At 43.4% G+C, this 23,302-nt stretch overlaps 1 protein-coding gene across 1 annotated transcript in view; it reads right to left on the bottom strand.

The window, feature by feature from the left end:
• Window positions 1–6,226: 6,226 nt before the first annotated feature.
• LOC147445417 (CA-responsive protein) overlaps window positions 6,227–23,302 on the bottom strand; it is a 34,066-nt gene continuing 16,990 nt past the window's right edge. The window contains exons 2-6 of the mRNA XM_086524924.1: window positions 17,143–17,195; window positions 16,923–17,010; window positions 16,738–16,836; window positions 6,572–6,702; window positions 6,227–6,493 (exon numbers count right to left, since the gene is read on the bottom strand). Of these exons, the coding sequence (XP_086381050.1) occupies window positions 6,451–6,493; window positions 6,572–6,702; window positions 16,738–16,836; window positions 16,923–17,010; window positions 17,143–17,195 (414 nt within the window). The 3' untranslated portion in view covers window positions 6,227–6,450. The remainder of the gene's footprint in view (window positions 6,494–6,571; window positions 6,703–16,737; window positions 16,837–16,922; window positions 17,011–17,142; window positions 17,196–23,302) is intronic.

Below are 23,302 nucleotides of genomic sequence, written 5' to 3'. Positions count from 1 at the left end.
AGTAGTTTCTGCGTCCGAACAAGAATAAAAAAGGGAACACAACTTTTTATATTGTCACGTCTTTGACCTCTAAGTGGCTAGCAGGCATTCCATTGTACTTGAAGATTGTCGTACGCTCAATGAGGCGTGAGTCCTCATGGAGCTTTATTGAGCCAAAGTCGTGAGAATCTGCTCTGATATAGGCCCTTCTTCTTGAGGTGGTGTATGTGTTTTCAAGAATGCTCATCTCACATTGGGCTTCTGCTTCCTCCATCAATGCAAAAGGCTCCGTTTCTGAGTGGCTTGTTATGATTGACGTAACAGCATCTGGTGTCAGCACACACAAAGTGGTTTTTTTGTGGGGTTGATCTGCCACAGTCTTATACATCTTGATAACAGGATTATGGAGTAAGTTGTAGGCCAAAATGTCTGATAAGCGCGAGATACCAGCTACTTTGACAGTTGGTATAGATTTGCCTCTTTTGTCCAACAGAGGATCATCAAGCAAGGATCTTTTTTCAAGTACACCGGATGCTATAGCGTTTGCGGAGCTTACGACGTTTAAAGAAATGTCAATTATACTGAGGAGTTGAGTGTGAAGCTGGTTGGATTCCAGGATACGTCGAACATAGTGTGGTAGCAATACTACTACGCTTTTGGTCCTGACGTCTCTGTCATAGCTGTAGCAACATGACCAATGTATCGATACTCGTTTGTTCTCGGCAGCGTTTAGGAATGTCATGCTAGCTAGACTAACACGGGTATCGTCTAGTATTTTCTTTCCGAGGCGAGCTTTTGAGAGGATGCAGCAATGCACTGATCTTGCCAATGTCGTGATAGAATGTTGATTCCAGACCATGAACTTGCAGCTGCACTCAGACTCTCTTTCCTCTTTTTTCTTGTTCGTTGTTTTGCTATTTGCCTCTTTCTTTTCTGAGTGAGTTTGTCCATCACCATGTTTGGGATTTGAAAGCATTAATTACAATATTAAACATCCTATCCATTAGAGTTTCTTAATTGTGGTTTGGTTTTTCAATGATGCAGGAAATGCAGTACGTGCTCGCATGTCAATGCTCATTATAAATTTTTTTTTTAAAACCGTACGCAAGTATGGTGGGGAGGTGGCATCGTCCTCACCCAAGTTTTATAAACCATAGGGAACATGCCATTCCCCGGTCACCTTTTTTCACCTCCAGGGATGGAGGTGAAAAAGGGACACCAATGCTTCTCCTCCAGTGTTGGAGGGATACCTTTCTATCATTTGGAATTTGTATATTTATGTGTGTTGCATTAGTTTTTCTTTAAAATAAAGTAGATAGCATTAGGACTTCCATTTTAGTCTCATATACAATGACTTCTACATTTATCACTCGATTGTTCTTGCTTCGTGGACAAGGGATGGAGTTGCTCTGCTCATGTTTTTATAAGACTTAGGTGTGTGAGTAGATATTAAAGTATTACCTGTTATCGAATCCAAAAAAAACTAATGTTGACGGAAAACTAACAAGAGATTAGTTTTTTTGTAAAATAAATAACATACAAAATTTAATTTCAATGTTATGTTCAATAGTTTCTACATTTATCAATCGACTGTTCTTGTTACTTGACATAGGATGGAGCAGCCCTGTAATGTCTTGTGAAAAAATGTCATCTCTCCAACATTGGAGGAGAAGCATTGTTGAAGGAGAAAAAAGGCATACGGGGACAAGGCACATTCCATATACTTTCAACCATGACTTAGACCTACACACTTTCCTCTCCCAACCATAGTGTGCGCTCTCCATTGTGACTCTCATCATCACAATTTTGGAGCACGGAGGGGGGAGAGAGAGAGGCTTCAGTGAATGTTGTGCAAGGCTTCAGTTCTTGCACTTCACTGTACATAGAGGGTGGGGAAGACTTGGGCGAGGATAGTGCCACCTCCCCGCCATACATATGTATGGTTTTTTTTTTTTTGGGCACAGGCATCCCATGCACCTAATGCATCTCTGAATTTTAAACATATCACAATCTCAAAATTCGTTTACTTGATTTGCTGGCTAACTCTCAAATTGATTTTTGTGCGATCTTGTTGATGTGTGAATGGAGCAAGCTAACGCCATGCAACAAGGTGCTCAAGTGGATGGAGGAGCTAGCTAATGATAAGCTGGGTTGGCAATGAGATAGCTAGTGAGGGATTGTTAGATAAAGATGTCCAACTTAGTGATGGTGATGTGTTTTCTAGACCTAGCTCTTCTTTGTGGTGGTGTTCATTTTTATGGGCAATTAGCACACCATGATGGCCTTCTAATATGCTATCGACATAGGTGATTGCTTGATGGTATGACTATGCAGAGGAGCAGCAATGAATCAATGGTAGCTAGGAAACCCTACCTCCAACGTGATGGTCATGCCCTTGAGGCTACACTATCCGCAGCCTCAGGTCGGGATAGCACAGATACTGTGGCAGGAGGAGCTCAATCAACGACCAGCTATGAAGTTAACAACGTCCTCCAAACCAAAAAAGGCATACTAACCAGCCCAGCTGCTGTTTAGACTCATCTTAAAAATTGTCGGCAATCCCTAAATTTTCAAACAGCCTAAGCAACCCTCACAGTTGCTGATAGTGTGACACTTCCAGGCTCTCTAGCTCGTTTAAACAGCCTATCATCAATGGCTTCTATATGCTTTAGAGAACGGAGTGCCTTCAGACGAAGCTCCACTAGGTTTGGGACTCCTATCCAGCCCCCTATCTCTTCAAGGTAGTGGATATCCTCTAGCCTCAAAATCAAAAATTCTGAGCTGCCACCCACAGCCAGACGACAATCTACATGACAAAAGAGTCTGACCCAGCTGAGGCACGACAAAAGAGTCTGGCCCACCTTCCAACTCCAACTTGCACCGTGATCATGAGTACTCTCGCCGCAAGGAAGGGTCCCACGTATTTCTATAACTAGTGAGCCCACAAAACTTGGAGTTCCAATCTCTCTCTCTCTCTCTCTCTCTCTCTCTCTCTCTCTCACACACACACACACACACAAAACTTGGAGTTCCAATTGATCACAGGAACTTATCTCTCCCTCTCCCTCTCTCTCTCTCTCTCTCTCTCTCTCTCACACACACACAGAGGCACGTGTAACATCCAAACAGGAAGACTACCTGGCTACCTTGAATCGAAGAGCTGCAAATCCTATGATTGTTGGTTACGGCTAGTGATGGCTCTCTTGCTTGCTGCTCTCTGAGATGATGAAAACAACATCCTGCGGTTTTTTTTTATTACCCTGTTTACGTCCTACGTTTGCTTTGAGTTGCTTAAATTAGCACCATGCGCACGTTTACGTCCTGCGTTTGCTTTCAATTGCTGGAATTAGCACTATGCGCACGTTTAAGTCCTATGTGATTACTACGTCCAATCACGAAGAGCCACGTGGATAGCTTCTCCTTGTAGTTTGCAGTGTAAGCATCTTACACTGAAAAGGGTAAACACAACATTCAAAAATTGATTAGCTACAGTGCAATTTGATTATGATGCTATTGTAAAGAATGACAAATGATCTTTTTGTGACTTGCCTAATGGCAAATAGGCCATTTGTAGTAAGGGCGTGTTCAATGCGTACTTCCCTTTGTGAATTCATCACATAGGGTATGGCACTTCCCTGCACATGAGTGCCGGCTCATGTTCGCAGAATAACTCTTAAGGGGATTTGTTACTAGATTAGGCGATGATGTGTGTGAACACACTTAAGACCACCAAGGCACTATTTACCCTTCCTAGGAGGTTTTTATCCCCCAGCTTGTACAGATGCCCATCATTCTAGGGCAAGTCTTGTCCTTGTACTCGCACATGTAGTAATACTACTACTTTTGTTGTGTGCTCTTGAGCCTCTCCTTTAGCTTCTCCATCTTTTGCCCCATCTTTCCATGCACTCCTGCATCCATTTCCGACATACACGACAGGGGTCATGAGCAATCTGAGGAGGTGGTGCATGCAAGAATGGCAATGTGTCAGCCTAGCTGCAAAATGTATCTATGCAAGAAAGAGTTCCAAGCTTGTGTTTTAAAGATGGCATGTTTCCAGAGAATGCTTCATGATGCCATTTCCATCCTTTTAAAACCACTGCCCACGCACAAATGATGTGTTGTAGAAAGCCTTTCGCCAACCCTTGTCATAATGTTGTTGGGACTACCGGTTAAACTGTTGCAATAGGTTTGGAATTACATCTACTAATCTCGAAGATTATCATAACCTCTTGGGAGACTAGAGTGTATAGTAAGCATCATTGACAAGGTGTGTGCAGGACTGCACACAATATGGATAGATCACTTCCCACCCACGAGCCCTCGAGTGCCCCACAAATATGCGCCAAGGGGAACATCATAGAGCCAGAGGAGCTCAAGAGACACATAGAGAGGACATGGGTGGCACTAGCATAACCTCTGGCTGCCAAGGCAGCGGAATACAAAGATCAGCTTCTTATATTTATACATGACACTTTCATTCAGCATCCACATTACATGAATCGTTCTACCACGTAGAATGAGTGAAGCCATTGGGTCTCTTCACAGCCCTTAAGAGACCAAGGCATGCAGAGCAACAAGCACTGCGAGAGGCTAGGATATGCAAACTATGGAAGGAAAAGATAAGAGAGTAAGGCTTATTTTGTATGATGATGTGCTTGTTACAGTGATATACAAGCCTGCTACCTTCCTTAGTATGCACCGAGTTTTCAGTCCACTGTGTGATAATGACTCTTATATAAAAAGAGGGTGTCAGTGTGTGCCTCGCATGCATGCAAGCCTTTCCCTTAGCGTTTTCTTCAAGTTAGCGCTTTCTTCTTCTTGGAGGTCCCTGTACTATCTAGCTTGTATGCATTGAATTCATTCATTTTTAATCCATCAGGAGATATAGATAAGAGCATGTGATCTTCGAGATCCTGACTACAAACTATCACCTCGACATGGGAGAGCACTCTGGCACATCAAAGCTAGACACAGCACACATCTTCCAGAGAGGTTGCAAGGGAAGATGAATTATCAGCGATAACGCGGGTCTTTATAGAGGACTCTTCTATATAGGACTTCTAACACCCACAGCATGGAGCTGACTAGGGACACATTCGCATGCTGGTGTATTTTCCAGGCATGAAGACATACAATTAGCACCACAAAGATCAGGGCTCCATCCACAGCCATCCTACAGTCCTACACCACCTCAAACTTTTCTACTTCCCACACATAACCATCCACGACCATACTATGGTGAATACTTTTTGTTTTAGCTTATTATGCATGGGTGACACAGACATCTTGTATATGATTTTGTCCCATACGCCAATCCTCTTTGGCCCCTAGGAGACCATAAAATGTAAATGGACAAACATAAAAGGAACTGTCAGTCAAACAACAACCAAACAAGCATTCGTCCTTGTATAACTGACCTGCATACACTCAAAAGATCTTGTGACAAATATCAACAATCATGCTTCACAAGGAGCATATCACAGCAATGCGCCTCTCTCCCCCAAACATCCAGAGGGTGACACAAAATTCCATAGAATCTACCATTCCTCTTTAGAATGTCCAGGGATTGCGCACCCAGTAACTATGTTATAACCAGTGTTATCGAAAAACCAGATTTAGCATATTTTTTGCAGGCAAAATCCCGGCTAGATTTCAAGCTTGCCTTGAAGAAAACTAGTGTGTATTAAAACCGGCAAGTCCTTAAAATCTAAACCAAGTGATGGGGAAATTTTGCAAGTTTGTATTAAAACCGGCAAGTCCTTCAAATCTAAACCAAGTGATGGGGAAATTTTTAAAAAAATGCCCCATCATAAATTTCAAAAGTTGGCATACACCCTCCCTTTCTGCCGAAACGCGGTGCCAACAAAAATTAAGAGGAAAAGATGCATAATTAGTTGAAACTCTGATTGGACAGTAAAGAAGCCATAAAGTCGCCTACGTGCTAAAAAGCCAGTCTTCTCTACTAGCTCCAAGCAAAGGTGGGTAGTATGAAAATGCCTTCAAAGCAGGCCTTGTAATTGAAAAACCCTCTGCTGAAGCAATGTGTATAAGGTCTTGCCTACTAACCTAGCATGCCCTTCAGGAACTTACATTGTTCCTGATTGGACAGAGGATGACAGTTAAATCTCGAAATCGTACAATCATCTGTGTTAAACTCCTTTTAAATCTTAGGCCTTCTAGGCAGCAGATTATCAAACAGTAAATTGGTTACGAGTAATAGCTAAGCTTGGCACAGTATGACCATAGATCCTGAGAAATGTACACCATTTTCCAACAATTCACGTAAATGTTTCCCAGTAAAACCTAGGCGCCAGCCTATACTCAACATGCAAGCTTTCAGGTAAGGAGCCATGGGATTTTCCAGCTATTACAAGGTATACCTTAGAGGATATACACAAGCTGATCCCTCTCACAACCAACGTGTATTTTGGTATCATGGGCTTTTGCTTCAAGGCTGTAGCAATCCACAAATCAACTTGCTGAAAGAGCAAACCTCGCCATGTTGTGTCTTTGCCTGCAAAGATTGTTCTCAGATTAGTACACACACTAACAACCAGACATGACACCGTAGTTAACAAGTCTAGTGATCCACCAGAATTCATCTTTCTTCTCCTGCTCCAAAAACTCTTCAAAAGACATCTCCGAGTCTTCTGGATCCAGTTTCTCCATTATCTGGCCCGTGTGAGGCTGCAACTCAAAATGAGCCCGTCCATACTCCAACATCTGGACAAAACCAAAACAAAGAGCTCTCCTTCCTCTCTCTCTCTCTCTCTCTCTCTCTCTCTCTCTCTCTCTCTCTCTCTCTCTCTCTGTGTGTGTGTGTGTGTGTGTGTGTGTGTGTGTGTGTGTGTGAGAGAGAGAGAGAGAGAGAGAGGATTAGTGGTGCTAATCCTATACTTAAGAGTAAAACTTCATACTTAAGATCAATCTGAGACTCAAGAAACGAGAACATTGATGTTTGATTCATCGAATGAATGCTTCAAGAATCAAAACTGAGTACAATAGGCTCCTTATTTAGGAGACGAAGAGTCATAAATGAAAAGACCGTCTCGTGGTGAAGAGACATGACTTTAGACGTAAAAACACATCCTTTTGACGAAGAGCTGCAACCATTGGACGAAGAGTCCAACCATAGAGCGAGGGGGTGTGGTCAGTCGTTGAAGGAGTGTGGCTTTTGGCGAAGAGGTATGTCTCTTAAGCGAAAGGTCATGATCATACAAGCATAGGGGTCCTCCTTGGCATGACACTTCACATATCTGCAACTAGGAGTAGATGTAATACTTTAACGTAGTCACAATCGTGACATTCCCTCCTCCTTTAAAATAAAACCTAGGGGTAGTTGTAGAAACTCCGAAAGAAAGAGAACGTATTTTTGCTTGCTTCTACATCCAAAGCTCTCACTGCTATTGACCATAACTATTTTGCCAAGCTAAAAACTGATCATATATGTAGCTTGTCCCATCTTTGTCAAAAGTATGAGTATCACATTTGAAACTTGGCAAGAATTCTTATTGAAATAAGAGCTTGTAAGGAATTATGTCACAGCTTCGAGTTCTGTATGAGAAAGTACTAAATCTTTATTTGCTTCGAGTGAAACTATTGGTAAATTAAGTCGAGTTTTTTGTTGATTAACGACCAATAGTTGAAAATCTGTAAGGTATTCCATTGGTTTGTCTGGAACACTAAAATCCTCTTGAAGGAATGTCGTAGACTGAGACTGAGTAGTGCTTGAAGGTATATCCATCTATGAAGGTTTATCTCTGGAACAAGTTGTGCAAAGATTCAATTGCAGCAAAGTCATGTTGTAAGAGTCTGCATCAGATTTATCCTTTGCATCGCTAAGGTAAGGAATAGAGTCTTCAATTTTGAAGAATTATCATTCACCACAACATCTGGTATCTGTTCAGAGACAAAGACTTTATTCTGCAAGGGGTGCTGACGAGGCGAATTTTTTTGCCCGAAACACGGCCAAAGAAAGGGTTATGTGCCTGTTGGTTATCACACAAGTACCAGAATCTTCTAAATCTTCAGCTGTTTCAGCGGGTATTAAGGCTTCCAATTGAGAAGGGAGAGGTTGAGGGAGTTGTTGCCTCTTAGACCTATGAAGAATCCTCTTGCACAAGGAAAGAATCAATAAATCTTCAACTTTACCACCATCAGACAAGAAAGACTTAAATGTAAGGCATGGCTTGTGAGAGGGAACTTGTCCAGCGTCGCGGTGTTCAGGACCGAGTACTCGACTACGGTCAAATATATGTGCCACTAAGTAAGCTTGTCACAGAAACGGAAGCGTGATCATACAATTTTAGATCTTATTTACGATTTTTCATTAAAAGAACACTGCACAACACAATTGAGAGAACAATGCAAGAAAATTGGAACAGCACTAGGGATCGGAAGATGGGCTGGTCCTCCCCCCCCCCGGAGGAGATTTCTTATTAGTTCTGAACAATTACAAGCGCATAAACCTAAAACAGCATACATTGCTCATGTCCCAGACACTAGTCTGATGCATCCAAGCAATAGCCATGTATGGCTAATTTTGCTTCGTACTGAGATTTCCTAAGCGGAAAATGCTTCTGCAGTTATTTGCTCGCATAAAGAGAACCCGCACGAGTTCTTCTTGGCTGAATTCTGCTTCTAGACACAATTGGAATGCTGAAATTTGTGCGGACAGCCGGTACTACGCTTGTCTGAGTGCGACTATTCCCCGCAGGTATGCACACAAGCTCTTTTGGCTGCGCTCTACCTTCGTCGCGCGCTTCACAGCCTCTGCACGGCCTTCACAGACACCAAAGCTGGAAAATCGTGGGGAGAGAAAGAATTGGCTGAATTAAGAGCTGACAGAGGAGATTCTGTGCGAGGGTGGAAACTATTGCAGAACTCCACAAAGTGGTAGCGCTAAGCCTTATGTAAGGTTGTGCATGCTAAATCCTTGCCAGATGGCGAGAGAGAGAGAGAGAGAGAGAGAGAGAGAGAGAGAGATAACTCTTTGCAAGTTGCCAACGTTAGAGGTTTCTAAAGCTTACGCTAGTTTACTAAGTTTTAACTCTTATTTTAATGTTTAAGTCATTTGACCGCGTTCGTACTGTCTGCACATTGAGTTTATAAGGATTTTTAACCTTTTAACTAAAAAACACACGTAAAACCCTATGTTCTAACCAAACTTGAGTGTAATTAGCTTGATCGTTTTCATGCCTCTCCCGACTCAGCATGTCTGCTTCTCACTGGGACATATTTACACTGTCCGACCGGCCACTTCCATGGGCGGCCACTGTGAAAATATTAAATTATGAATTTTCTTGAGCCCTTTAGTGACACCATCTTATTTATGCGCTTATTCTGATCGGTTATGCACTGCGTCCGGATACTACTCTACTTATCATACTATCCGGACAGGGATAAATTCTCAAATAGCACATTGCACCAAGAAATTTACCCGTTCATAATTAATTGGTACCAATAAATTCATAAATTCATATATTCATCCTGTTTGCACAAAAATCGTTTTCATTTAACTATAGCCGTAGCTAAAAATATTACAAAGCCCATCTTGGTATGACCGATTTCTTTTTAAGATAAGATCTTTTGGAAGCTTCATGTTGCTACTGTTGTTGCTTATGATTCCAATAAGAAGTTGGTTGCTGAGAATTATAACATTTCCAAGAATATTCATGCCGGGACTTTTGCTGCCCGCACGAAGGTACTTTGCGTCTAGTTGTCTTTGAGAAACCATGCTTTGGGTGAGAAAATTTAAGTTTCGAAGCCTATGGTTTGAGTGGTTTTAACTCGTGGACCACAAAAGCTTCAAAAGAAGATGACGGAGAAGTGGCATGGGTCCTTGTAACAGACTTGGACACTCCAAGTCAAGAATCAATCACGACAGTACCAAAAAACCACTTCAAAACAATTCACAGATCACAATAGATTTGCACTGGCCCGGCGGAGTTCCATGCCTAGAGATATTGGCCCCAAAGACTTGCGCCCCTGTATTTCTTTATGTATTAAATCAATGTCAAAGTACAAGAGAGCGGTTAGGGTTTCACTCTTAGACTCTGCGTCCAGATGCTCTGTAAAGTGAGCCCTAAACCACTTATTTAAAGATTACAAGGGATGCCCAAAAGCTAAAAATTCTCTCTCTCTCACAAGAGAGTTTTCATGAAATAAAGCAAGTAATCCTTCTCTCTCTCTCTCCCCCCTTGCCAAAGCGTAGAGAAAAAGCAGAATTTTGCGTCGCTCAGGCTGAAAATCAACATCCGAAAATTTCGCCGGAAAAGCCGTACTGCTGCCACGTGGCATTTGCCGTCAGATTTTAGGGTTTCAGCCAGCAGTTAGAGTAGGGTTTCCAAAAATTAGGGTTTCAGCAAATTAGGGTTTCTGGCAGAAATTTGGGTTTGCAGGTTTTAGGGTTTCTGCTCTCAGTAGCCACGTCATCACTTTGTGACATACCCCCCTCTTGAAAGCATTGGAATCGCCCTTGATTACGCCTGCAAAACAGACAGAGGCCATAAACCGTCTTAGCAGACACTGACTGTTAGTACCTACGTACTAGGAACACACATCTAGCACATGTACCAATCGACAGTCACATCACATGACATCACTAGACATCACATGACATTCAACATTCATTCGATCTTAGAGCATGATTTATCTGCAATGTAGCTAGCAATCGCATCTAGATCCAATCGGGACCTCATCGATGTTTGATTGACTAACCCCTATTGCAACCCTTGTCTATTCGAGATTAATCAAACCAAAATGCTGCAGTCATTTCGTCTATCAGTTCCTGCACTTAAAAGAAGTCAACAACAAATCAGTATCATAATCAAGAATTCCATTTCATAAAGTCATCCAGCAGAATATTGTCAGCTCTCAATATCCCTGAAGCTCAAAGAGACATCAGTGACTTTAGTATCAAAATCGAGGCATCTGTTGACAAAGGAGCGGAGTAACTCCCCTCTTGTGCATCCCACTGCACCAGATCTCCGGCCAAGCTGAATTCTGGGTTCCATTTGGAGTAGACTATGCTAAACCAAAAGCATCGAGGTAAAGTTTCACAATCCAAGGATGCTAGGTCCTCCTCCTCCATCCACTTTGCATCAAATGCAAGATAGTTCTTGAACTTAACCAAGAACCACCTTCGGACTTTACCTTTCTTCGTATCCTTATGTGCCAAAATCTGTTCAGGAACAAGGATTCCCTCGTTTTCTTTCACTTCGGGTTGCTCATCAAGCTCCCCATCATCAGGCACATCACCTTTAAAAGGTTTCAAGAGACTCATATGAAATGCATTGTGAATCCTCCAAATATCTGGCAGTTTCAATCGGAAGGAGACATCATTTATCTTTTCAGTGATCTGGAAAGGTCCGTAGTATCGCATACTAAGCTTTGGAAAAAGCCTCTCCTTTCCCTTTTTCTTTCTCAGGCGTGCCTTCTCAAAATGTAAGAGCACATCCTCCTTCAATTTCAAATCGCGACGATGGCGATCCGCTGCCTTTTTCTGTCGTTCTTGAGACTTCTGCAAAGTCTCGCGAACCTTGGCAAAAGCCATATCCAAGTCTCGCGTATATTCATCCGCTTCAAAAATCTCTTCTTTCGTGCTTAGGAAGGGTGGAACCTTCGCGGCACCTTCAACAATCTCAAATGGCGCCTTCCCCATCGAAGAGTGTATCGTGTTATTGTAGGCAAATTCCACCAAAGGTAGGTACTTTTCCCATTGAGTCTTCTGATCTGAGATATAAGACTTCAATAAATCTAGAACCACTGAATTTGCAATCTCAGATTGCCCATTAGTCTGCAAGTGAAACGATGACGAGAACTGCAACCGCGTGCCAATGTTCTCCCAAATTGCCTTCCAAAACAAACTCGTAAATCTGGGGTCTCTGTCGGAGACAATCATCTCAGGCATGCCATGTAATCTAAAGATCTGGGCCACAACAGTCTCGCTAAGTGATCCGGCTTGACTGTTTTCTTCACTGGAATGAAATGAGCCTGTTTGCTAAATCTGTCAATAACAGTCCAGATACCATCTGACCACTCTGTGTTCTCGGGAGATCAAAAATGAAATCCATTGCAATACTTTCCCAGGGGCGGGTGGGTATGGGTAAAGGCTGTAACAATCCCTGTGCCTTATGCCTATCAAACTTGACCTTCTGGCATACTAAGCAACTGCGCACAAACTCTTCCACATTCTTTTTGAGTCTCGGCCAAAAGAAGTATCTCTCTACCCCTTTCATGGTGGTAGCAATGCCGCGGTGACCCGTATAAGGTGGACAGTGGCATTCAGTCATAACCTTTTCCCCCAACGGCTGTGTAACGCACAACATGGTTTTTCTCATCAAGTAGCCTTCCCGAATGGAGTATCCTGCTACTGTCTCCCCATCCCGTATCCGTGTGAAAACATCTGCAAAATCTGTATCTGTGGCATACTGGTCGACCATATCCTCAAAGCTCCTATGATGTATCGCGGAAATAGCCAGAACCAATGGCTTCCGAGAGAAAGCATCTGCCACCATATTCTTGTGTCCCTGAACATGGACAATCTGGAAGTGAAACTGTGACAAGATGTTCGCCCACCGCATCTGCATTTCCGATAGCTGCTACTGTGACAAGAAGTAGCGCAAACTCTGATGGTCTGTAAAGACAGTAAAATCCACTCCGAGTAGGTAATGCCGCCATTGAGTAAGAGCATGGAAAACCGCCAAAAGCTCTTTCTCATAAATCTGTGTTGTCATCTCCGGCCTCGAGAACAATCGGCTCTCGTAAGCAATGACATGGCCTTCTTGCATTAAGACCGCACCCAAACTACGACCGCAAGCATCACAATATACTTCAAATGACTTCTGTAAGTCCGGCAAAGTCAAAGCTGGTCCTGTAGTCAATTTCTCTTTTCAATGTCTGAAAGGCGGTCACCTCTATGGATCCCCACGAGAAAGGGACTCCTTTCTGTGTCAAGATATGCAAAGGGGAAGCAACCTCTACAAACTTTCAAATGAACCGCCTGTAGTACGAACACAATCCCAAGAAGCTTCTAACTTCATGGACATTCTTCAAATCGGGCCAATCACGGATAGTCTCTATCTTGGCCGGATCCATTTGCACTCCTGCCTGCTGAGACAATGTGTCCCAAAAAGTGTATCTCTGGTAGGAAAAATTCACTTTTCTTTGCATTAATCACTAACTTGTGATCTCGTAATGCCTGAAAGACCTGAAGCAGATGATCTCTGTGTTCCGCCTCATTCTTGGAGAAAACAATGATGTCATCAAAGAAAGTGCCAACAAATAGCCTGTACTCTCAAAAAATCATGTCCATCATCCGGTTAAATGTCGCAGGAGCAATGGTTAAGCCAAAAGGCATCACCAAAAACTCAAATAACCCAAAAGTCGTTTGAAAAGCTGTCTTGTAGACGTCTTCCGGCGCGATCCTGATCTGATGATATCCACTCTTCAGGTCAATCCTGCTAAAGCACGAGGATCCCTGTAACCTGTCACGTATATCATCGATCCTAGGAATCGGAAATCTGTTCTTGATGGTGATTTTGTTGAGAACTCTATAATCGATGCACATTCTCCAAGATCCGTCTTTCTTCAAAACCAACAACACTGGAGAGCAATACGGTGAAGTACTAGGCTGGACAAGACCCTTTTCCAAGAGGTCTTTCACTTGGTTCATAATCTCTTCATTCTGTGCTCGGCTCATACGGTAGGGTGGCCGATTCGGTGGTGTGCCTCCAGGTATCAAATCAAATGGTATGATCTTCAAGATGAGCAGGTGGTAACTCGCCTGGTAGGCCCTCTGAGAAGCAATCGGCGTGAGAGTGGAGAAAATCTTGGCGTTCTTTATCAAGTTTAAACTTTATGACGAGACAACTTGTCTCACCCATGGATCTCCAATGTATTTCTCTGTGGTGATTTTAATAATACCCCTGATCCAAATGATAGTACCACACGCAATTCGCACATGTTGCTTGCGGAAAGGCAAGAATGGGATCACCTCTTTGCTTCTGCTCAGATGATTGATTTACGGTGGTACTTGCATCCAAATGTTTTTGGATTTACCTTTCAGCATGCTACTCGCTTCTCTTATCGAGCACGGTTGGATCGTTGGTATTTGCTTAATGTGCAATAGTACAAAGACTTTGTATGTGATGTGGAGATGGATTACACCTTGCAGTTATCCGATCATTACCCTGTTTTGTTGACTTTGTACTTTGGACAATCTCTTTGTGATCGGCCTCTTCCTAGGAAACGTCGACTACATCTTAACAATGCTTATCTAACTCATGAGGTCTTTTGAGACTTGATTTCTGGTATTATTCCCCCTCTGCTTGCCCACATGCATCTTGATCTTGATGCTGCCTGGTGTCGCTTTGTCATCAGGGTACAAAGTGTTATTCATGACTATGGCACACATTACATGCAGTGCACTCAGGGGGATGTCAATGTTGCAAAACAGTTTTGTCAACGGCTGCAAGTATTGGCTGATTTGCGGCCTTTGTCTAACTCTGAAATGTCGAAGTTGTGTGAAGCTTGTGTGTGTATTCAACATAATAATAAGTTGCCACTAAGTCAGCTGAGAAACCAGTTGAGGTAATTTTAGACCGGAAGGTACAAAGTGGGAAAACTTTGCATGAGTGCCACTTGGCACATTGTTGGCACTTTCCAACTTGAGAGAGAGAGAGAGAGAGAGAGAGAGAGAGAGAGAGAGAGAGGCATTGAAAATGAACATCGGGCTGCATTTTCAGCTGGATGGTAGATTGCAACAGGTACGAAAGCTATTGTTGCTTGCCTTTCCCTACTCTATGCACTGGAGGTTGAGCTTGCTCCCTCAATGTACAGCTGTGTGGTTTCGATGCTAAAACGCCGAGGCAAGAGCCTCATTGATCAGGAACAGGAGTAGCTAACTGCTACTCCAAAGCAGGAACGCAAGAGGGTAACAACCTCTCTGATTAGGCGCTGATTTCAGCCCCAGTTCAGTGCTGTTTTTGGACTGTTTTGCGCTCAGAGTGATGCCAGAATTGAGGGCAACGTAGCCCAGGATGCAGGGGACAGAACAGGGATTGATTAGGACTGAAAACAAGTGGAAAACAGGTCAAAAACCAGAAAATACAGCGGCTTGAAATTTATTGTTTTGGGCTCAAATGGGAGGAGGGTTTTGATCAGAGAAAGTGCTTCCCTACTTGAGATTTTGTTATGGGCAAGCTATAGTGCCATTATGCTATCGAGATTTTCTAGAACAAGTGAAAATTTGTTGCGAACAGGTCCTGTACTCTGAAGCTCTCAATCTTTGCAATTTCTCTACTCTTAATTGAAAAAGAAATACCGCAAGGAGCACCGGTTTTCGGGGCCAATCTGGTGTTGAGCGAGGAAGTGAGATTTGAAGTTAGTGTGTATGTAGTTAAGTCCAGGTATTTTAATTGAAGGAACCACCGATGTGACCATAGACTGGGTTTTATCGATGTCCAAGTGATTATGGAAGCTTTGAAAATGTTTGGGATTGCGGCTGGTCTTAAAGTCAACTTCTGTAAATCGAAGCTTCTGCCACTTCATTCTTGCAATTGGCATAGTCTATTGTGGCGAGGTGAGATTATTCCTCCGATTGTAATTACCAGGCATTTGGGGTATCCAATTGGATGCAATGTCACTCCCTAAGTGGATTGGATTATGCAGCGCTTGAATGTCAAATTGCATTACTGGAAGTTATCCACTTGGCCATTGCATGTTCGTTTGCGAATCCTGCAGAGTATCCTGATGGCATATGTTCAATTCTTTTTGCCACTGATGCATTGGCCTCGCCATTGTCTTGATTCTCTTTTGTCATCCATTTCGTCTCATTTGTGGCGGACTCATGCTCACAAAAATGGCTTGCATTTGATGTCGATGGAGAAGATTTGCACTCCTAAATGTTTTGGTGATCTCAATATTTTGGACTTGTGCAGGCATGTTCTTGCTAGGAAAGCTATAATGTTGCCTACACTTGCGCAACAAATTCAGCCTTGGACACTTATGTTTGCATACCTAAGTCAACATGTTGTTACTTCCTCATTTAGCCATAGGCAATCATTTATTTGGGAGGTTGTATTTGGTAAGATGGAAGGGCGATATCCTCTTGCTTCCACTTTGGTATTTGCTTGAAAAGAGGTTACGATTCATTTATCATGGAATGCTCGGCAGGAAGGAAATTCACTTCGTTTGGAGAGTCTTCATTGGAGTCGGGCATTCTCTCATACTTTGGGTGACCACTCGCCTCGCCAGGCATACTCTCTCTCTTGTCGTGGCATTCGTGTGGTTGAGGATGTGGTGGATGCGGCCGGGCATTTGGCATTTTCTCACCGACATTACAGCGATTTGCAGTCTTCTTTATGGGGGTCAGATATTGGGCTTACTGGACCCTATGGCGTCAGCGTAATATGGCTATATGTTCCATCGCATTCATGCAGATCCCTTCCCGTTCTTCAAGCTTTCTCTTAGGCAATCTTTACGGTTTGCCTTGGAAGTTGGTGATATCACCGCAGAGATACATCAGCATTCCTATGTATGCTTTTATTGTACAGCCGAACATTCTGTGTTCTTTCCCTTGTATATGATCTTTTTGGTGGGTTTTCCTCGCTTTGAGGTCTCCCACTAGTAAATTAATCAAACTGATTTACAAAAAAAAGTGTGTGTATGTGTGTGTGTGTGTGTGTGTGTGTGTGTGTGTGTGTGTGTGTGTGTGTACATACATGTTCATACACAGAAGTGTCCTTCAATAACTACCTTTTGGTAAGCAGGAGAAAGTTTCAACTGCTCCTGCAAACGGTTGTAAACAACTGTGTCGTCCTCCAACTTCTTTTGCTCCATCTCCAAACCATAAACCTTGGGTTTCAATACAAAAAAAATCCATCACTTGCTGTATCAAACGAATAATCTACATCCTTCAAACTAGTTAATAAATCATTCACCTGACTACAAAGCCGATCAAAAGAAGACTTGTCTGCCTTAGAAAGCAGAGACTTTGTTATTGTATACTTTCTTTGGATTGACTCTGACCTGAAAAGCGGCGAAGCACTTCGTAATTTTGAACAGACTTCCAGCTAACACAATTTACAGCTTGGAATAGCTCTGTCTGAATTCTGACTTCATTTAAGCAGTAGTTCAGATTTCATGTCACTGGGCACTTACTTTTGTTTAAGGGTAGCCTTGGCTTCGACAAGACAGGAGGTAAACTGCCCCACCTATTTGAAAAAACATAATCCTTCACTAAAATCATTTTTAACAAAAGGTAGCAACTTGTCACATCCTGTAGAAATTGAGGCAAAAAATATTCCCAGGTGCAATGAATCAAAAAGTTAAACATCAAGGCTGAAAACAACCAAAAGGACTTATAGAACAAAAGAGAAACTATGAAAGAGAGAAACTATGAAAGGGCATATAACTCAGGCCGAAAGGTCCACCTACAATTATTGCCGGGGCAACAAGAAATTGTTGACAAAGAGTTCATTAATATGTACCTTTATAAGATCAAAAAGATCAAACTTACAAGTTATAATCAGGGCCAGAACACTTGCACAAAACTCACGAACAAGAGACATACAAGTATATAAAAGATAGAACATTGAATATTAAAATTAACAGAAATAAAGACAATGACAACGAGTTCAAAATGGAAAACCCAAGAGAGAGAGGCCACACAGCTTATAGAGGCTTGTTCACAAAGTCAGCATCGAAGCCATGAAACACAAGTGCAAAGACTTGATTCTACAACAAAGGCACAAAAAGGAGTGCAACTTCTTAGTTCCTCACATGTGCTTAAACTAAGATGAGAACCTACAACGTAAAGACCTGGAATGAGACATAACACACCAACAGTAGGTACAGGTCTGTATTCTAAATAGAACTTACCTTATGAAATCAATATGAAACTGAGTTCACTAAGCTCAAAGAATGCTGCTTCTGTGGCTTTACTAACTCCAACAAAAAAAGAGATTTGGAGAGGATCAGAGGGATTAGAGAAAGTGTGCACCGGACAATGCGGACTCGTTTCTTATATTATGATTGATTTTGAGATGCTTAAATGATTAGCAAGTTCATGCTATTACAGAAGGCCTACGACTATCATTTCTTTTTTGCAATGCAATATGCTTGTAGCAACTGTCAGTCTTGGTTGCTTTGGCCAAAATAGAAGAGGCCCCTGTAAGCTTTTCAGCAACAAATCCAATCAAACAAGTCCATCTACTAAGGAAGATGTTGTGCCATTCTTGCTCCACTGACTCACCAACGAACACACAGCTCAAGGCCTTGTCCATACATACTCCCACCACATACTCTAGACGAATATTACGTCTTTTACAATTCTGAAGGTATACTCGGCCAATTTTTTTGTCCTGCTTGTATCAACAACTACGTTGAACAAAACATTTAGCCGTAAATGGACATAGCCATTATATGAATAGTCGGCTTACATCTCACATTTGACCAACTATCGCATACAATGCTGGTCTTTTCCACTTGTCTCTAATGTCAAGCAATCCATAATTGCCACATCCACCAAATCCCTTGAAGGCAAGCTACTATATTGCAGGGACTTGTAGCTTGGCCCGACTTGCCCTATTTCCTTGATCATGTTTCAATATTGGCCTTCTTTCCTGCTTTGGATATCCTAAAGCTTTTGCTAGACTACCTTGTAAGTCTGACACCTTCTATAAGAGCTAGAGGGACCATCAACACTTGCAACCTGTGATGGTCAACTTTCACATTGCCGTAGGAAGCATCTCCCAAATCATTCACACTTGCATCAATGTTTTCTGAGGATTGTTTGCATTAGAGTTGGTCACCTCTCCGGCCGAACCTGGCAAAGCTGCTAGTGCCCCAGTATCTCCCAAGGGCTCATCATAGGGAGTGAGGGCTGTTTTGACTCTTGAGGCTGTGCCCAGCCTCAAGAGTCTGTTTTGGCTCTTGAGGCTGTAAGGTAGGCTGGGCACAGCCTACCTTACATAGGCTGTGCCCAGCCTATGTAAGGTAGTTTTCTCATTTTCAGCCTGTTTCCGCCATTGTTTTGCCCACCCTAAATTGTTGGCGGTGTCTTGTAGTTTGCCTCTCGGTGGCCCCAGGCCTAGGGTCCCACATACCCCCTCCTACTGGTTTCCACCTACAGCCCCGTTATTATTTTTTTCCAAATTTTTCACCCCTATTTTTTGGGTCTTGGGGTTTTAGCGGAGGTCGGCAAACCTAGGTGGGTGTCCACCCCAATTGTATCTTTTTTGTGCATTGCAATCAAAGCCAACATTTTGGCTCTCTCTCTCTCTCTCTCTCTCTCTCTCTCTCTCTCTCTCTCTCTCTCTCTCTCTCTCTAGCAGCGTCTCTTCTCCAATGTTTTTCTCTCTTGCGTTTTTCCCAGATCATCCTCCCTTTCTTTGGACCCCTTGCAGTATTGCAAATCTCTCTCCTTCGATACCTTCTCCTGCCCTGGGCAACTCTTCAACAGCATGTACCTTGAAGATCTAGGAGATCACCACAACATGGTTGCTCTCAGAGATTCCACATTCGGAGGTTGCTACTATCTGCCACCGGATACAAGAGGTTGTGTGTCACTAGGAGGTGTATTTTTCCTGTTGCCTTCCGTAAATAAGTATTAGATATATTTATTTTATTTTTACTTGTTTGTCCCAAAACCCTTGAAAAGGTGCAAGTGGACATTGCATGGCCAGTGTGAAACGGCTGCAGCCAAATGGGTTTCTCACATCGGGGATCTAGGTCAGTCAGACAGGGACTGCCCGGGCCAGTTAGCACTGAATTCTGATGAGTATGGAAGCTCGTGTGCGCCAAACTGGAATTTGGGCCACTCGTCAAGTCACTGCAACTTTATAAGTTGAAAGGGGCCAGTAAATTAACCCACATTGTAGATGTTGGTCAAATGGTAGTCTTCAATGATGGTAAGGAGACCGATAGGGACGCCATGGAAGCATCTCCTAAAATTTAGGGAACTGCTATTTTTGACCGGAAAATGTGTTCGCATCATTAGCTCTGGAATGACAAGGGGAACATTTTATTGCTCTGCTGCCAAGTCAACTGACGCACCAGTTGAGATATTTTTAGCAGGGAAAGCCCAAACTCGGAAACTGGGCGACGTGTCAGCCTGTGAGCGATTCTACCACTTTGGGAGGCAAAAACGAGCTGCATATCAACAAAGGGGGCGCCATTTTCAGCCTCAGGTGGATTGTAGCAGGTACAGAAGCTATGGAATGCTTACCTTGCCCTCTATGCACAGTATGGTGACGGGAGTGATGCCCAGCACGCTACATACTGCTCTCTTTCTCCCCTACGTACAGTATGTTATGCCCCACTAGTGGGCTTCTCATTTAACCTATGTACAGTTCTGGGGGTTTATGCGCGTTTGCCAAGGCAAGAGCCTTCTGAACAGGAACCGGATTAGCTAATTGCTAATCTCCCACAGGTACGCACAGTTCCATCACGAAAGATTGCGAGTTTGGAGAGTTTTCTCGCGTGAAAACTCGTCCAATTCACAGGGGAACTGTCCCATTGCGTGCGGGAGCCCTTGGGACACGCGTAGGCGTGTTCGCTCCGCTAAAAACGATCCGAAACAGGGAATTACAGCCTGCTGTGTTTTTCTGCAGGTTTAGGGTTTCGCACCTAAACTGCAAGGGAACATCGGGGGAGCCTCGTGAGAGCCTTGGGATGCGTGTACAAGCTTTTGGGCTCCCGGCAGTGAAAAACAGAGAATTACAGCCCGCTGAATTTCTGTGACAGCTCACCAAAAAGCTTCCAGATATCGAGGGAATCCGTCCTAGACAGGTGTTTTTGACCTACAGGGGTTTTTGCGCCGTTATGTTGTCGAAATCCGGTCGAAAACCTGCGTTTTCAGCCCTCGCCAGGTTTGGATAGCTTTGTGAAAGCTTGTGCTAAGTGGTCGGATCGTCTACCTTAATTTGAATAAAGAAATACCGAAAGGGGCGCCAGTCTTTGGGGCCTACAAGGTGTCGGTCTCGTGTGCGCAGTGACATTCTAGTCGCTGGACGCAACTGTGTTCACTTCCCTTCTCAGTGCTCTGTGTAAAGTTAACAGGTAATTGAAATAGTACCGCCCTCTACGTTGTACGGGCCGGTTATATTGTGCACCTATTGCCGCTGTTTTTAGCCATATTCGTCCATCTTCAACTCCGACATGGTATCAAAGCTCCGGTGTTTAGATCCGACCTTGAAGCTTTTTGTGGCGTGTTCCGGTGCTTCTCTGGAGTTTTTGGGTAGGAGATAACTTGCTGTTTTTTCAAATTCAGATCTGGTCTTATTGCATCCGGTGCAAGCTTTTGAGGATCTGGTACAAGTTTTGCAAGTACAAAGAGGTTGTTTATTGGCTGCAGTAAATTTCAAATTTTAAGTGGTCATTTTGATAGAGTATAGACCTGGTTTTCGAGGTGAATAAGCCGTCCGGAGGAGAGACAGTTCGCAGGATGTCCATTTGTGTCGCAGATTTGGTGTTGATTTGGAGTTTTACACGCCAATTTGGAGTGGTTTCTTCCAAGGAGGGGATGTCACGTGACACATCCAACCTTATGTGTCCGTGGACAAGCTACAACATGACCAGGGTTCAGTTCAGTCAAGTCAGTCTAGAATAGGAAGTGATCTGGCACTTTTGTGAGTCGGTTGGCAGACCATGCATGTCCAGACACTTAGAATAGACGCATATCCTCTGGTTGCACATAGCATGATCATCAGATTTCCATCAGAACCCATTAGGAGCATTTTTACAGTGCATAGACCTATTTTCCCTATCTTTGACATTTTTCACTTATTTCTTAAGTGACTTTTGTTGGAAACTGAGTAGGGCAAATTCCATAAGTTTGTATATATAGAAACCTAGCGCTAGCACTTTCTGGCAGAAGAGGCAGCAGAAGCACCTTGCTCAACAGGCAACTTCCAGCAGAACCCCATCAGAAGACCTAGCGTTTTGCAAACTGCAACACCTTACATTGGGATCAGAGACAGAAATCAGCCCTAGCGTTTTTTGCATCAGCAAAGCAACTCAACGTTTTGCAGATTCATCGCAACGGAACCTCAATTAGCATCAGCGTTTTCAGTTTTCAGCATTTAGACTCCGCAGTAGAAGTCCCGAACCTCGCAGATCTCACCTTCCCGCAGCAGATCCTCGCCGCACGGTCAAATCCCGCGAAGTTTACAGTTTCAGCCCGGAAACGCAGATTTCAACATCTGCGTTTTCAGCACGTCGTCGTCGTACAGTCGTCATCGACATAGAGTCAGAATTCAGCAAATAAAGATTTGCAGATTTCAGCCATTAGCGTTTTCAGATTTCAGCCCGTCTCATTGTCGTCCTCATCGTCGTCGACATAGTCGGCAAGTCCAAAGAATTGTAGAGATTTGTGCAATCAATAGTAGACCGCTCTCGCCATAGAGAGTGGAGCCTTCGGAGGAGGGTTTGACAACATTCTGGTGTCGTATTCTTCTCTTTCTATCTCTCAGTCTCAGCACCTTCATTCACAGTGTTCACCACTTTGTTTGTGTCCATTGCACTCTCTCACTAAAGGAACGGAAGGCTCTCCCTTCCGTAAGTAAAAGGAACCCTTGAGCACAATTCGGAGCACTCATCTTGAGCAAAGTTCAACATTCATTCCGTTGCATCTTACATTGGTATCAGAGCTTTGGCAGTGTTCTATATCACTCAAGGAAAGAACCACATAATTTTTTTTGCTTGTTGCGGTTGCACGTAACCCAAGTTTTCTTGGGCGTGTCGATTCCTAAACGTGTTTTTGAAGAGTGACAGGAAACCCAAGAAAGAAGGCGTCCAGCCTCCCCTTGTGCCTCTTTTCACTCATTGAGAGAGGGCCGTGCACTTAGCGGCCGGCCAATCGACGTGAGGTGTGAAAAAGCAACCTTGGTGTGAGCGCAAGGCCGCCAAGGGGTGCGCCCGCGAGAAAGAGAAGAACTCGTGTGAAGAGAAGATCCTTCTCTAACACAGATTGCAAGCGAAAGAAGACCCTCAAGAACCTCAAGACCCTCAAGAACGCCAAGAACCAAGACCCCCAAGAACCCAAGTTCCTCGTGAACTTAAGAACCCAAGACCACACGAACCCACAAGTACCCACGACTTCAGTGGATGGTCATCACTCGAAGCGGAATGGATATTTCGCTTGGAGGTGATGAGCATGAGAGAGGCAAGGAAGAATTTTCCCCACCAGGAGGTTTTTCCGACCCTCCCCCTTCCCCACATACGCCAAGGATTGCACCAGATCCTATGGAAGAGTTGGAGCAGATGTTTATGAACAACAAGTTAGAACGCGAAGCAAGAAAATCAGAAACTGATCGTAAGT

This window comes from Adiantum capillus-veneris, chromosome 12 (genome assembly GCF_014529385.1).
Source record: "Adiantum capillus-veneris isolate H3 chromosome 12, ASM1452938v2, whole genome shotgun sequence".
NCBI lineage: Eukaryota > Viridiplantae > Streptophyta > Polypodiopsida > Polypodiales > Pteridaceae > Adiantum > Adiantum capillus-veneris.
The sequence above is the reverse complement of the archived record's forward strand: the minus strand, read 5'-3'. Positions and strand labels throughout refer to the sequence as shown.